Below are 15,738 nucleotides of genomic sequence, written 5' to 3' on the forward strand. Positions count from 1 at the left end.
ATTTATTTTCCGGTTTACAGTGCATTGACAATTTTTATGTGTTTTTGTCCGTTCAAGTGCGAAAGAGAACTCAAAGCTCGTCAGTACAGATTTGAGTTCTTATTTTGGGTCTTATAGCGATCGAATGGTTTAATAGCACTTGAATGAATGATAGTGTGATCATACACTGTAGCGCAGCCAAAGGAGGAAAACAATACATATATATATATATATACACTACAAGTCAAAAGTTTGAGAACAGTAAGATTTTTTTTTATTTTTATAAAGAAGTCTCTTCTGCTCACCAAGGCTGCATTTATTTGATCCAAAATACAGCAAAAACAGTAATATTGTGAAATATTATTACAATTTAAAATAACTTTTTTCTATTTGAAGACTGGAAATAACGATAAATTCAGCTTTGATCACAGGAATAAATTACATTTTACTATATATTCACATAGAAACTATTATTATACATTTTAATAATATTTCACAATATTACAGCTGTTTTTGTATTTTTAGTGAGCAGAAGAGACTTCTTAAAAAACATTTTAAAAATCTTACCGATCTCAAACTTTTGACTGGTAGTGTGTATATATATATATATATATATATTATATTATATTAGATTTAAGCTCATTAATAAATAAATGAATAAACAAACCTGATGGGAACAAATCACACAGCATGAAATATTTTGATTTTTTTAATAATAAATAAAAAAAACTGAAGACTTATTTTTAAGCCTAATTATATATTAAGTCCGATTGATTTAATTAATCTCACTGATTCAGTTTCTAAGAAATAAATGTGAGCCAGAACATCAATGTTAACTGGTCTCAATGTTTTCCAGAGCTGTATCTATAAGCAAGTAATAAAACAATATGAAGAAAGGAAAAACTATGTAAAATATTAATAAAATTAAGAAAAACATGTTTAATCAGTGCAGGCAGAGCTTTAGATTGGTTTCCATCTGGTTTGTCCTCTCTCCTCACGAGGCTGTATTGATCCAGAGCGTCTTCCATTTCCATCATACTAACACAGGGTTTGTTTATCTGCGTCTGAAATGCACACTTCTACAATAAAATATCGATCGAGCCGAGCAAAAGACTGGACCTCCACATAAAACAAACCACGATGACCTTGAGATCTCAGAGACTTGGAGAGAGCCTAAGCTTTAAGAGCAAATAAACGCACAGATGACGCAAGACAAACCTGTAGAGGATCAAGAGGGAAAACAGAGGCTTCAGATGTTTTATAAGACGGTGGATAAACTATTAACTAAAGCAAATGTCATGGACATCATTCATTTCTTTTTTTATGAACTGGAAAAGGTCCTTGATTGTCAAACCCATCATTCTTTTTGAGAACAAACTAAAGACGGCCTTATAATTTAGTCTTATTATATATTAAGTCTGATTGATTGAATTCATCTCACTGATTCAGTTTCTAAGAAATAAATGTGGGCCAGAACATAAGTGCATGTGCCATCGGCCTTGGGTAAATGGATTTCTCTGCATTTAATGCAACAACAAAGCAAATTCACCCCATTCATTTAATCAGACCATCTGCCGAACATTAAACGCATGACATCCCAAATCATCCGCTTTAATAAAATCTGTCATTTCATGATGTTCATTCTGTCCACATAACCTTCTCTGAACTGTAATGGATGAAGGCGTAAGAGAGCCAGAGGATGGGCCAAAAAAATCACTCAATTATGGAATTAAAATCAACGACATTTGCAACCCATTTTGATTCCATAATGTGATGTATTTCTTAGTGAAATGCAGGGAAGGAATGTTTGAATGATATGGTCATTTGTGCAATATTGTACAACTGATGAATCGTTCACAACAAAACCACAAACATGTTTTAAAAGTGCAGTAAGAGATTTCTGAGAAACGCTGTTGAAAGTGGATCGGAAAGTTAGGGAGGAGAGAGAGTGAGCCAATCAGCAGTAGGGGGCGTGTACACTCGTGATGGGAAAGGAGAGTGAGCCAATCAGCAGTAGGGGGCGTGTACACTCATGATTGGGAGCAGAGCCATAGAAAAATAGTTCCAAACAACTCCACGCTGTCAATCTGTTTGAATAGAATTAAGCAGTTTCACTATATTTGCAGCCATTTCTGGTAAATGTTAACACAATATGTGCATTGACTTCGACTGGGCTTTACAGTAGCATTTTATTCTGGGGAGAAATAATGTTGATTAATGTTTTTTTTGAGTGAACTGGTTATTTTATGTGGGTCGTGTGAGTGCATGATTTCACAGCGTTGAGTGTTATAGCCAATCACGGGCATTTCTGTTGAAAATAATGACCAGTCATATGTTTAATTTACCAGGAATGAGAATCCATATCGATCAAAACAAGTTTTATATAGTCTCAAAACGCTGAATGAATTTTAGTGCAAGTTTACGTTTTACACGAATCTTCCTATTATCTACAAATCCTCTCATCATAACAAACAAAGCACAGAGAGGATTCAAATAAAGATTTTTTGAGTTTAGTCAGAAGTTTTTGTTTTTCATGAGACTTTGTGATTTTCCCTACAATTAGCCTATATGTTTAACACTTCAGTACAAATAAAGTAACAAAAATATATATTTTAATGTTATAATAGTGATTTGATCATCTATAAAAATTCATTAAAAAAAAGAGAAAAAATGGCTGGTCCAGTAAAAATTGCAAATTGTGGGTTTTTTTTGGCAGGGTTCCATGCAAAAATTTGTATTCTCGGGGCTAAATATCACATAATTGGGGTCGCATCAATTGGAAAACTGCCCACGGAAACAGTGTTAAAGTAGCCCAATTCTGCGGGAAAACCGCGGACTTGGCAACACTGCTCAGAGAGACTGAAAACTGTTGAAATATGACCGATAGCATCTGGATATAGTAGCTGTTGCAGTGCTGCTCACATTATCAACCGGGGGTGGAGAGAGAGAGTGAGCCAATCAGCAGTAGGGGGTGTGTCCACTCATGATGAGGGAGGAGAGAGAGCGAGCAAGAGTGAGATTTGAAGAAAGACTGTAGAAAGAGTGATGGCTGAGAGACATTACAAAAGAGAAAAGGTCAGAGGAACATCACTAGAAAAACAAGAGTTATGATCAGGTAAGAGCTTTAGGATCCGAGTTAATATTAGAAAAGAAAAACAGGAAGGCCTGAAAACAGACGTTGTTTCAGCCCAACACCAAGTAACATTGGTTTTGCTGTTTCACAGAATCAATGCTGTCGTTTCAAATATCAAGTGTTTCTCAGAAATCATTAATGCCCCTTCAAGCGGTTGAATGTGTTTGTTTTGATTGACGGGCCGGTTGTGTTTCTGTACCTTTGCGTAGGTTGATGAGTGGTTGCAGAATCCCCCTGCGGAAGGCACCGATGGGGTCCTGCACACAGGAGCGTAGACTGAGCATGCTCTGCAGGTGCGGCTCTTTCAGCAGCAGCTCTCTGTATGCGGTCAGCTGATGCGCTCTGCACAGGAGAGCAGCCACACTGTGCACAAACTCAGGAACCAGACACGTGTATGTGTTATCAGCCTGGCAGTAGTGATACGCCACCACCTGAAGAGAGAACGAGAGACAGAGAGACGGTTTAAAAAACTTCACATGCATCTCATTTACATTTACAATCAATATCAAGTCAATATTAAAGCTACACTGTGTGATATTTTCCCCCATCTAGCGGTTAAAAAGTATATGACCATCCAGTGAATATTAGTTTCTGTTCCTCTCAATTCCGATTTCGTTTTAACTCCTACGGTGGCCGATTTAGTCCAAGATTAACATGACGACCTCGTCCACATTCGACACGGTGCCATCGAGTGTTAAAACGCGAAAAGCGAAGCTTGAATTTACAGGTATGTCCCTCTTTGGCTAATGTACTTTCAAGATGGAGGGGCAACATGGCGACCCGCATTAGAAACCCCTCACCCGTATGTATTTTCAATGGCATATTATAAACTTACGAGAATACTTTATTACTTGAAAGAAGTAAATATACATTAATGAGCGCATATATTTTTGAAAGAACTAAGTGTTTTTAGCTAAGAATAAACTAAAAAAGTTACAGTGTAGCTTTAAGTCTTGTTTTCTGTGAAATTGACAAAAAATGAAGCAATTTTATGATTAAAACAAGAACAAAGACCTGCCAATGGGCTCCGAAAACACATTTGTTGTTGTTTGAAGCATAAACTCACTTAATTTTGTTATATTTTTCAAGTCTTCATTGAATGCATCTCAAGTTGATGATGCATTTCAATCTACATATCATCTTTTGCATGCATATTTCATGCATATTGTTTTGGAAAACAGGGCAAAAATACTGGGAAAGATTTATTGCAGTGCGTGCAATTTAATGCCAAAACTTTATGAATTTAAGACTTTCTGATCTGATTTTAGACCTTTTTATGGTTGTAATTTGTGTAAGGGCAACTTAAGACTTTTAAAGACTGTTTAAGACCCGCAGAAAACGTGAACATATTCGAATATTGAAATAAAACTATTTGGGTAAAATAGGATATTCAAAAAAGTGCATTAAGGGAAAACTATATGGAAGGATAATATAATACAATATAATAATATGCAGATGTCTTTTTTGGGGGGCTTTTCTGTGTTATCCAGAGAAGTGTGGTATGATGGTTGGCAGATCAAACTCATTTGGTTTTTATTACAGGGCTATTATTATTATTGGCTGCTGGACTGAAGCTCATATCAGAGCAGCATGTGGTCTGTGAGCCCTTGAGGAGCTGCTCTAAATCCATGCTGATCTAACACTGGAGCCCAAAATCATGCCACTGTTTGCACTTGATAAATAATGCAGGACACAAATTAGAGTTTCAGCCTCTTATAGCCAGATCATTTCTGACCAATCTCTACATCCAATAATCTTGCTTCCAACGCTCAGCCGCCTAACAGATAAAAGTGTGAGGATCTGAACACAGACGGAGGGAGAAATGGACAAACATAGGGCCCTGTGATTTCTGCGATGCGGAAAACGCAGAATCCAGTCATAAAAACGGAATTGACTGTATAACATGGAATTTCATCGAATTATCCAGAGCCACTTCATGAACATTTCACCGTTTCATATGAGAAAAACTATCATGTCATAAACACACAGAAAATCAAAAGGTCTTCAAGGCAACCCGTCAAAATAAAAGTTCGGTCTAACTTGAACAAATTGTGACTAGCTACGTCTCAATGAAATAATGATACCAACACTAATAACAATAATACAATATTATTTTTAAAACTTGATTTATTCTTCCATGTTTTAATTTGAACAGTAAAGCTCTGTTGTGCAGCAATTTGTGTGACAAAAAAAAGTTTGTCAAAAGATAAATTCATGTTTTATACCTTCATTTGATTGCCAGAAAAATTAAAATACACAACACAGAATTTCTAAAAAAATTAAAATTCATAAAATGAAAAAAAAAAAAAAAAAATTAATAAATTGATGTTTTTATGAACTGAATTAATGTAATTAAACCATTTAAATGGAATCCAGGAAACTTTAAACAGAAAACACAGAATTTGTTACATAAAAAAAAAGAAAATGTAATTTTTTTTACTTTTGACAAATTGTTGTTAAATTGTATTAGTTTCATGATTTTAATGAATCACATGAAATTAAGGGCGTTTTCACACCTGAAAGTCTGCACCGAGGTCTGAACCGAAGTTCATGTTTTGATACATTTTACACATTTGGTTAGTTTTGGTTTGGTTTCACATTGCGATTATGCGAGCGGACTAAAGAACTTTACATGACACACTTGCATCCTGTCATCATTATTTATGTGGGCGGCATCTGGACATTGATTGGTTTGTAAACGGACGTGTGTCTGACGTTAGCATCTTCGACATGAATGAATGAACAGAAGCGTATCATTGCCACTAGTGAACAGTGCACTTTGCTTGACTACTTCTTTTCATTTCGAATTGTTTTGTTTAAAAGTGGACATTTAAAGCTTTCTATTCATGTTTCTCATGTCTATGAGGCAAGTAGCTGCTGAGTTTGGGTTTATTTATGAGAGATGTTCAAGAGCAATGCAAGTGACCTTCATGTCACGATTGTTGTCTGCTATTGCCGATTTGCTTCTTATTTAATAAATCCAATTGGCTGATGAAACATTGATTAAAATTAAGATACAATTTATACCAAACGAAATTCACTTTAAAGAAAGGCTTTCTACAAAACAAAACTTAATGAAGTGGTCCAAATCATTTCGACATATTGCACATCTTTTGACTTTTCATAATCAATATAGCCGAGAAGAAATTTAAAAATAACATTATAATATTTAAACAGAAACAGAAACTTCCTGTAAATGGTCTGAAAGTACGAACCATACAGAAAATGCTTTCATACTAGAAACGAACCGAACCTTTGTTCAGTTTGATCCGGACCGAGACGACCTCTTTTCGTCGGACCAAATTTCATCTGTTTGGTCCGGACCGTGGTACGGGGAGGTTTCACACCTGCAATTTTGATTCGGACAAAACTGAAAAGTACGAAAATCCGGACCAAACAAGCTAGGTGTGAAAGGGCCCTAAGTAGACTAAAATTTAATTTAACACAGCTTTATGGATATTTAAAGACACCAACAGGGAAGATCCTAAGTAAATCCAGGTGAGTTTACCATGCATACGAGTGTTCTTGATCTGTGATAAAATCACTGTAATGCTCAACCTCAAGCAGATTTATTTCTTTATTCAGTTCCTCCTGTGAAAAATCTCACATAGCCAAAAGGAAGAATCACATCTAAGAGAATTCATTAAGTGAAATATTTCTCTCTGAAGCGAAGTGATGTCCTAACAGCAGAGTTCACCACCAATCACTGAAGAAACGCTCTCAGTTTGTTTGGCCAGAGTGAGAAAACCTGGCAGAGACGGGTGAGGCCGCAGGGCACCGAGAGGCACGGCCCTCTGAGGGACCCTCTTAATTTGTCCTGATTTATTATTGAAACCTCCATTTGACAGATGGGGATATTTCCCATTTGGACAGCTGGGGTTAATAGGAACGGCACGGTCTTCACCCTGAGATGAGGTCTGGGAAAAGAGCATCAATCTAAAGCTCCTTCAGGTGGAGGGACCATTAACTCGCTCACTTTGAGTGAGCACTCCAAAGCGCTTGTTTCAAAGCGCACATTAACAGGCTCAATCTCTTGATTGCTGTGCATTTCCCTCGACCCTTCGACAAACTGATTAGACAATCGCCACACAGGATTTAGACGGCAAAAGAAATCGTTGGTTTGAGACACTAAACCATGAGTGGAACTGTATAGAGTTGGGCAGGGATGACGGAAGAACCCCGAAGTCTATTTCACCGCTGGTTTTATAATGGGGTTTTTCAATTATTGAGTAAAATAAACCCTGTGGTAAATATAACTTGATGAAACTTGGACGTTTTGTTTCATTTCTTACAATCAGGACTCTGAACCGGTGCAAGAAACAAACATTTTTAACAGGAACATAAAAAAAAATGAAATCAAGTTTAAACATTCTGAACAGAAACGCTTATTTGAAATTATCATTAACCAGGTTATAATGTTATTTTATTGTTTTGTTTAAAGGGGCCATCACACACAGTTTCTGCCAGTCTCATGTCAATCTTGAGTATCTATAGAGTAGTGTTGATCCTTCATATCTCCCAAGAGTCTTTAGTTTTATCATATTTATAAAAGACAGATACGCTGTACCGATTCTTTCAGAAAACAGCCGAGCTCGTGGAGGCGTGCAGTGGGCGGAGCTAAAGAGTCACGAGCGCACACACTCCTATGACACACACACATTTTGGCCATGTTTAGCATGAGAATCAACTCTTTAACAGTGTAAATAAGTCAGAATGCATGAAATAATTTAATTTGGCAGTCAACCAATCATGAATTCAAATAGTACGTCCTATGCAAATTTTACCTCGGACAGTGTCAGAAGATTTGGCGCACATTCCTGCAGTGTGACTTCTCCTACGACGACCATCAAATTATCTTTGTTTTCCAAGACAAGCCATAATCAAAATCAACATTAGATATTTTTCGGTAAGCCACCATTTCAGGTCTGTGTGTAATGCAGCTCAGTCACCGAACATCAATGGGTTGATGATGTAAAACTTTTTGCTTACATCCATTTTTTACGTGTCCGATTATCGTCCAGTCTGACATTAATGACAGCTGAGATCCCACAGTGTGACATGAGGATCATGTTCGTACAGACTGACAAGCAACAAACGTAAAGGACTTTTATAAATTCATTTAAAAAAAAAACAACATTTTGAGCAAAAAGCTGAGAAAAACACATTTTTGTCAAGACCAGGTCCGGATCAGATTTAGAGCGATGATCAAAAAGTTATTGGGATCAAAAGTCAACTAAAAACTCAGCTCTTCCACGAAACTTAACCTTAAAAAAAAAAAAAAAAAAAAACTTTCCTTTCCTTTCTCCCCCTTTTCTCCCTCCCTACTCTATCCTGTGCTACACTGAGCAATGTACACGGTCTCAGTATTTTAGGTACTTGTTGCGCTTACTCAACTCTTCATGACCAATCGCTTCGTGTACCCCCAAGTTGTAAGTCGCTTTGGATAAAAGCGTATGCTAAATGCATAAATGTAAATGTAAATGTAATCAAAACACAGATGGAGTAGATGGAGTCCATCAACACCCCAAAGCTTCAGTCCTGTAGCTCGTCCTGGGGTGACATTTCATTCAGTAACATTAGATCGTTTTGATTTATATGCTGTTTAATGTTGATGATCGCATTATTTTACATATGCATATGATTACATATGATATCGCTTGTTTCTACTTCTTCTTCGCCTGTGTTTTGATCAGGAGATTCTCTACTCTTTCAGAAGATGTGTAATAGCGCCCCCTACAGTATAACTGAAAGTCGGGAAAATCTGTCAATGATGGTGAAAGAGTTAAATACCTTGTTGTCAAAGTTAGTATTGTGGCTTCATGTATGGTCAGACACTTGCGTTTGTTGTTATATTATTAACAAAATCTAAAATCAAGCTCAAATGGAGTTACAAGGTTTTTCACCAGCGAATGTCGAAAATGTGTGTTTTGTCCGTCATTAGAACGGTTGCATCTGAGGCAGTAAGTGCATCGCATTAAGTTATCATCAACTGTTACGCACAGGGTGTGTTGGCTGTGTGACTCTTCTCGCCTCCATAAACACATGATACACTAGCCTTTACACACATCGTGTTTTTGGAATAAAGAAAATGCTGTACTTTTTTCAAATAACCAGTTGTTTATTTACCCTTGCACTGCAAACAAGCAGAGACAATCTCCAAAATGCAGGACAGTTTTGCTGACAGTTTGAGGATCCGCCAGATTTAGTCACAAGTATAAACTTAAATTCCAGCTCTGTATAAAGTACAGGCAATAAATAAATAAAATTATCAAAAATAAAGTTATTAACTGGTATTTCTAATCAAACAGTTTTCAGAACAAAAATGTTACAGAAGGAACGCATGAACAGAAACTGGTAAAATACTGATTCTTCTCTTAAATCAATGTGAATCTTCTCTTAAATCAGTGTCTGGATTTACTGTCTGCATGTATAATTGAAAAAAGGTATTAAAAAGATAACGTTAATCAATTCTCCATCAACACAGCACCAAATATGTGAATTAATCAGGCATCAAACAAATGGAAAGGGATAAAAATAATCAGCCTGCACTTATGTGACCGATGCATGCAGGGATTGATTAAAATACACACTATTTCTTTTGCAAAATGGCACACAATCATTTGTTAAAAATGTAGCATAACACTGTAAACCAATTACTGATGAGCTTCTAATTAAGTGCTTTTGTCTTATCTGTGAATATGTAATTTGCAGCTGTCTGCTGCGCGTTTGCCATCGTCCCTGAGTCTCTGCGCCCACATGGGTGCAATTTTCTTTAAATGCGACCAAATGACCATCCTGCTAACCTGTTGCCATGGTAACACTCGAGGGACGGCATGTCCCCCGGGAAACACGTTTGATACATCATTTAGCTCACATTGCGTTTGACGGAGGACAGCTCGGCCTATTAAGACGGAGATGTGCGCAGCAGAACCGCAGAAACCCAAAGCCCTGCGTTTCAAGCCTCGTGAAATGCAATATTCTATGAAAACACACCAGAGTTTCTGTTCACACACTCTCTGATGTCAGTCGAGAATCTCAAGTCGAAAGAAAACCGCCTGTTTGTCAGTGTCTCTCTAAAACAATGCTTACCTTACCCTTTAGAAAACACACACACTGCGATCACACAGATCTATCTTATTGATATTACTGTACATGTTGCAAGTCTTTCATCTGGAGTCACTAAACGTTACATCTTACATGTGTTTTTTTAACTTACAAAATTATATTATTTAGCCAAAAACAGAGCTTGAAGTGGAAAAAAATAGGTGCTTGTGCTCCCCTCGTTTGCTTATTAGAAGTCGGTTATACTTAGTGTTAATTTTGTCACCTATTTTTAATTTAGTCTTAGTCTTGTGCCAAATGTCCTTGTTAGTTTTAGTCATATTTAGTCATTCACAGTCAAAAGACAACTCAAGGTATCTTAGTCAAGTTTTAGTCGACTAAAAGTCTCGTCATTTTAGTCTAGTTTTAGTCAAAACACAACTCAAGGTATCTTAGTCAAGTTTTAGACGACTAAAAGTCTCATAATTTTAGTCTAGTTTTAGTCAAAAGACAACTCAAGGTATCTTAGTCAAGTTTTAGTCGACTAAAAGTCTCGTCATTTTAGTCTAGTTTTAGTCAAAAGACAACTCAAGGTATCTTAGTCAAGTTTTAGTCGAATAAAAGTCTCGTCATTTTAGTCTAGTTTTAGTCAAAACACAACTCAAGGTATCTTAGTCAAGTTTTAGACGACTAAAAGTCTCATCATTTTAGTCTAGTTTTAGTCAAAAGACAACTCAAGGTATCTTAGTCAAGTTTTAGACGACTAAAAGTCTCATAATTTTAGTCTAGTTTTAGTCAAAAGACAACTCAAGGTATCTTACTCAAGTTTTAGTCGAATAAAAGTCTCGTCATTTTAGTCTAGTTTTAGTCAAAACACAACTCAAGGTATCTTAGTCAAGTTTTAGTCGACTAAAAGTCTCATCATTTTAGTCTAGTTTTAGTCAAAAGACAACTCAAGGTATCTTAGTCAAGTTTTAGACGACTAAAAGTCTCATAATTTTAGTCTAGTTTTAGTCAAAAGACAACTCAAGGTATCTTACTCAAGTTTTAGTCGACTAAAAGTCTCATCATTTTAGTCTAGTTTTAGTCAAAAGACAACTCAAGGTATCTTAGTCAAGTTTTAGTCGACTAAAAGTCTCGTCATTTTAGTCTAGTTTTAGTCAAAGGAAAACTCAATATATTGTGTGGCAAAATAAGTTACATAAAAAAGGGCTTACCAGGATTGACTAAACGCTGGAAGTATGTGAAGTTCGCGGTTCCATCATTGCAGTAAATTTGAACAACGTTCTTGAACGAAGAATTTATAGATGCACGTCGGTCTGTTATTGCAGGGGCATCAACATTTTCACAGCCCTAAACATGACGCGGAACAAAATGAACTGTGATTGGTTGCGTTACATGTCAGGCAAACGTCCTCTGGGGTGACCCTTGACCAATGAAAGCTGTGATAGAGTTCAGATCTTCTGCCGTCAGTCTGAAGGTCTGGCTATGCGAGACTACATGAGTATTAGTAGACTGTAATAGACTATTAGTACACTGATAGGTTAAGGTTTGGGTAGAATAAGGGCCAGATTAACTAACAGCTTGCACCAGCGCAAACCCTCTATTGGCATTAAAAAACTACTGTCAAGATTTACTGGAGAAACGCAGTGAGAAATTAGTGCTGAAAAGGTCTTGGACGTTATTTTTGCGGTTTTCAGACGCAGTATTTATGGGAGGAGAGTATTTAAATGAATCACACAAGGTGATTTACTAAGGTTGTGGAAATGTGCCATCTGTAGATCACGCACTGAACTTTAAACTCCCATCGGCGCTTTAATGGAATTGCACTCTCACGCTAATTTGCCCCGTTTAGTAAATCTGGCCCTAAATTGACATGAACCTGCTTATCCTATTAAACTCCAACGACCCTGATAAGGGTCCGGAATGAGATTATCAAGTATATACTTTAAATTTAAAATGTCTGTGGAGGAGCTCTGACCTCATATATGGTACCATTTGAAAGCTTAGAGTCTCTACTTTCTGGAGACACGCATCGCTTTGGCATTTGTTTTACTCAAAGTTACTTTACTAATTTGGGACCATTTCTGCTTGGATTTCGCCTATTGAAATTGAAAAGCTTCCCATACCCACATACAGTGTCTCTAAGTACACAATTTTGGTGTCATTTTACAAGAAACCCTTTGAAGTTACATAAAACACTGCTAAAAGTCATAAACATTTAAGTATATGTTGTCTGAGCTGTAATAACCCCCCCAATAAAATTAATTTTTTGATTTGTTTGTTATAACTTCATTTTAGAAAGTGTCAATCTCAGGCCATGTGTGCTCTAGCACCCTGCAGACAGTTTGGGCTGTTTCCAGCATATGTCAGCAAACACTGGAAAAAAGAATTTTGTGACACTGGGATGTTGCATTTATACCACTGTATATGGGGAGACTTGTATATTGAAGAGATTTGGGTAGGGAGAAATTGCATAAAAAAGGTAATATTCCTCCCTTCAGATCCATTTGAATAAATCTTGCATACATGATACAGACAAAATATTTTTTTTCCCCAGTGTTTGCTGCCATCTAGTGGAAACAGCCAAAACTGTCTGCAGGGTGCTAGAGCACACAGGGCGCTAGAGCACTGAGATATATACTTTCAAAAAATATATTTTTTTTTTTTGATGGGGGGGGGTTACTACAGCTCAGACAACACATACTTACATATTTATCACTTTTAGCAGTGTTTGTAAAATGACACCAAAATTGTGTATTTAGAGACACTGTATGTGGGCATGGGAAGCTTTTCAATTTGTGGAGGCCAAATCCAGGCAGAAATCCCCAAAAATGGTCCCAGAGCTAAGGAGGTTATAGTCAGCAGAATGTCTGTTGGCGAGCATCAAAGTAAAGTGTTAGCATATAATATATACAGTGGATTCAGAAAGCATTCAGACTCATTCTTGTTATGTTGCAGCCTTATGATAAAATGCTTTTGTTATTTGTTAAAATTATATTTTTAAATGTTAAAATCTCCAACATTAACCTGCACTTCATAACCCAACGGAAGAAGATTTGTGATAACTTTGCAAATTTATTCAAAAGTCTGTCTGGACGAAAACATTTATATCATGTTTTTTTTTGCCTGGAAATAATGAATACAAATATGGAAATGTTAGAATCTGCAAGAAACATATACAAGCAGTCTCTAACCTTTGTGGTGGTGTTGCTTCCCTCAACGGTTTAATTTCATCACCTGTCATGTTATGATTTTCGTCATGTGTAAGGGGCTCCAAGCAAATGTGCATTCAATAAATCGTGATTTACCACTGAGAAAAAAAAAAACTGGGCGACAGTTAAGAGAAACTGCGCAAGAGAAATGCAGTGTGTGGATGTCCATGTGCAAGAGAGAGAGAGAGAGAACCTGTGGGGTTCATTTCAGTCTCTCCCGAGCAGAAGACAGAACAGAGTGAGGGCTGTTTATGAGAGCTGCCGGTAAACAAGAATAATTCCCGGTGTTCCAGTACAGTGAGACGCCGCATAATGCCGAATTACTGATACCAGTGAACACCGGCCAACTTTAAGCACCACATACAGCAACAAAAAATCTTCCTGAATGGTTAAGGTTAAGACTTAAGTGTTTTTTGTCCTTTCTGTCAAATCCGAGTCAAGTCTGAAGTAATTTGAGGTCTGAAGTCTATTAAAATGCCACTCGAGTGCGACTTGAGTCCGAGTCGAGTGCCCATCTCTGACATGTTGCATATACTAAAATCATAGTTCAGTATAATAGTTCAAATTTGGTGAAGAACCTGTGAATTTGCAAAGTGAAAGGACATTTAAAAGACACAAAAACACACCTATTAAATTGTCAGTTTTCAGTTGGATGCTTTTACAGACTGAATTAAATAAACAACCCTAATTAATTAATAGAGGGTCTAAATGCTAGGGATGGGCATTTCAAGCAAAAAATTATATATTCGATTATTATTCAAAAATCGCAAATAAAAATGAAAATCCTCCCCCCGCATACACACATGTATAGGCTACTACACACATATAAACAGAGAGAGAGAGAGACCATTCACACTCTCAGTCTGTATGATAACAAACTGTTTAATTCATTAGGGAATAGGCTATATTAACTCAAGCCATATAATGATTGTAACATGCTGAAACATATGACTGTTATGCGACATCGCCCAAAGTTACCGTAACCGCTATATGCCACGCAAGTCTACAGTGTGTGTGTGTGAGACAATGTGTTCCTGTTGTCAGTTTAGTTCGAAATGGGGCATGCTTTGCATTAAAAATTGCTAATGTGAAAAACTGTCAGCTTGGTGCACACCGAGGAACCGAACTTGAGAACCCACAACCTGAGTTTGGTTGTCTCGAACTGTGCCGCGATTCACGTGAATGTGAAAGCAACACTCGGGTGCGCACTTGTTCAGGAAAAGTAACCAGCGCATGCATTTTAGCCCACACACATACGGTAAACTTGTGTCGTTTACTCAGCTGTGTATTATAGCACCAAATTAATAATAAAAAAAAAACAATATATTGACCTGCGTTCTGTTTTCAATAGCCGCATTTCCACCGCAGGAACTTTCCCCAGGAACTAGGATCTTTGGGCTGGTACTCTGTGTGTTTCGACCGCAGGAACCAGGGTCAAAATAAAGTTCCGGGTAAATATTTTCCCCTCCAAACGGCCCTGCTTCCGAGGTGGTACTTTTTCAAAGTTCAGGAACTTTCGGGGGTGGGACTTGGGCACTGAACATGCTGATTGGTTGAGCTCACGCAGCATTTTATTTCAACCAGCATTTTTAAAAGTCTTTTGCGAGGTTCGTTCTGCGTTCAGTAAATATCAGTCTTGCTCTTTCTGTCTGATGGCGTGCGTTCGTCTCAGCAATCGCACGGTCAATGTCCGTAATAGCTGATAATAACGTTGTCTTATTTTAAATCTAGCTTTACGAGCTTTCAGAATACGCTTTAGTATCAGTGCTCGTCTCTTTTCCGCTGTTTTGTTAATGACCTCTTTAGTAAACCAATACATAACTAGCAAAAGCAGCGCTGCTTGAATCTCCTCCATACTTTTTATATAGTTGCAGACAGTATCGCACACAAATAATTACTGTCCGTCGCTGACTGGGAGGAGCAGTCGCGCGCAGTCTAGAGATGTTCCGATACCCTTTTTCCCTTCCCAATACCGATTCCGATACCTGTGCCGATACCGAGTACTGATCCGATACCTGTGCCGATACCGAGTACTGATCCGATACCTGTGCCGATACCGAGTACTGATCCGATACCTGTGCCGATACCGAGTACTGATCCGATACCTGTGCCGATACCGAGTACTGATCCGATACCTGTGCCGATACCGAGTACTGATCCGATACCTGTGCCGATACCGAGTACTGATCCGATACCTGTGCCGATACCGAGTACTGATCCGATACCTGTGCCGATACCGAGTACTGATCCGATACCTGTGCCGATACCGAGTACTGATCCGATACCTGTGCCGATACCGAGTACTGATCCGATACCTGTGCCGATACCGAGTACTGATCCGATACCTGTGCCGATACCGAGTACTGATCC

At 37.6% G+C, this 15,738-nt stretch overlaps 1 protein-coding gene across 3 annotated transcripts in view; it reads right to left on the reverse strand.

The window, feature by feature from the left end:
* Positions 1-15,738, reverse strand: part of tanc1b (tetratricopeptide repeat, ankyrin repeat and coiled-coil containing 1b) — a 321,757-nt gene that overhangs the window by 67,857 nt on the left and 238,162 nt on the right. For all 3 annotated transcript variants that reach the window (XM_079822412.1, XM_079822411.1, XM_079822413.1), the window contains one exon: positions 3,312-3,543. In XM_079822412.1, coding sequence (XP_079678538.1) covers positions 3,312-3,543 — 232 coding nt within the window. The remainder of the gene's footprint in view (positions 1-3,311; positions 3,544-15,738) is intronic.

The sequence above is a fragment of the Gobio gobio genome (genome assembly GCF_949357685.1).
Source record: "Gobio gobio genome assembly, chromosome: 7".
NCBI lineage: Eukaryota > Metazoa > Chordata > Actinopteri > Cypriniformes > Gobionidae > Gobio > Gobio gobio.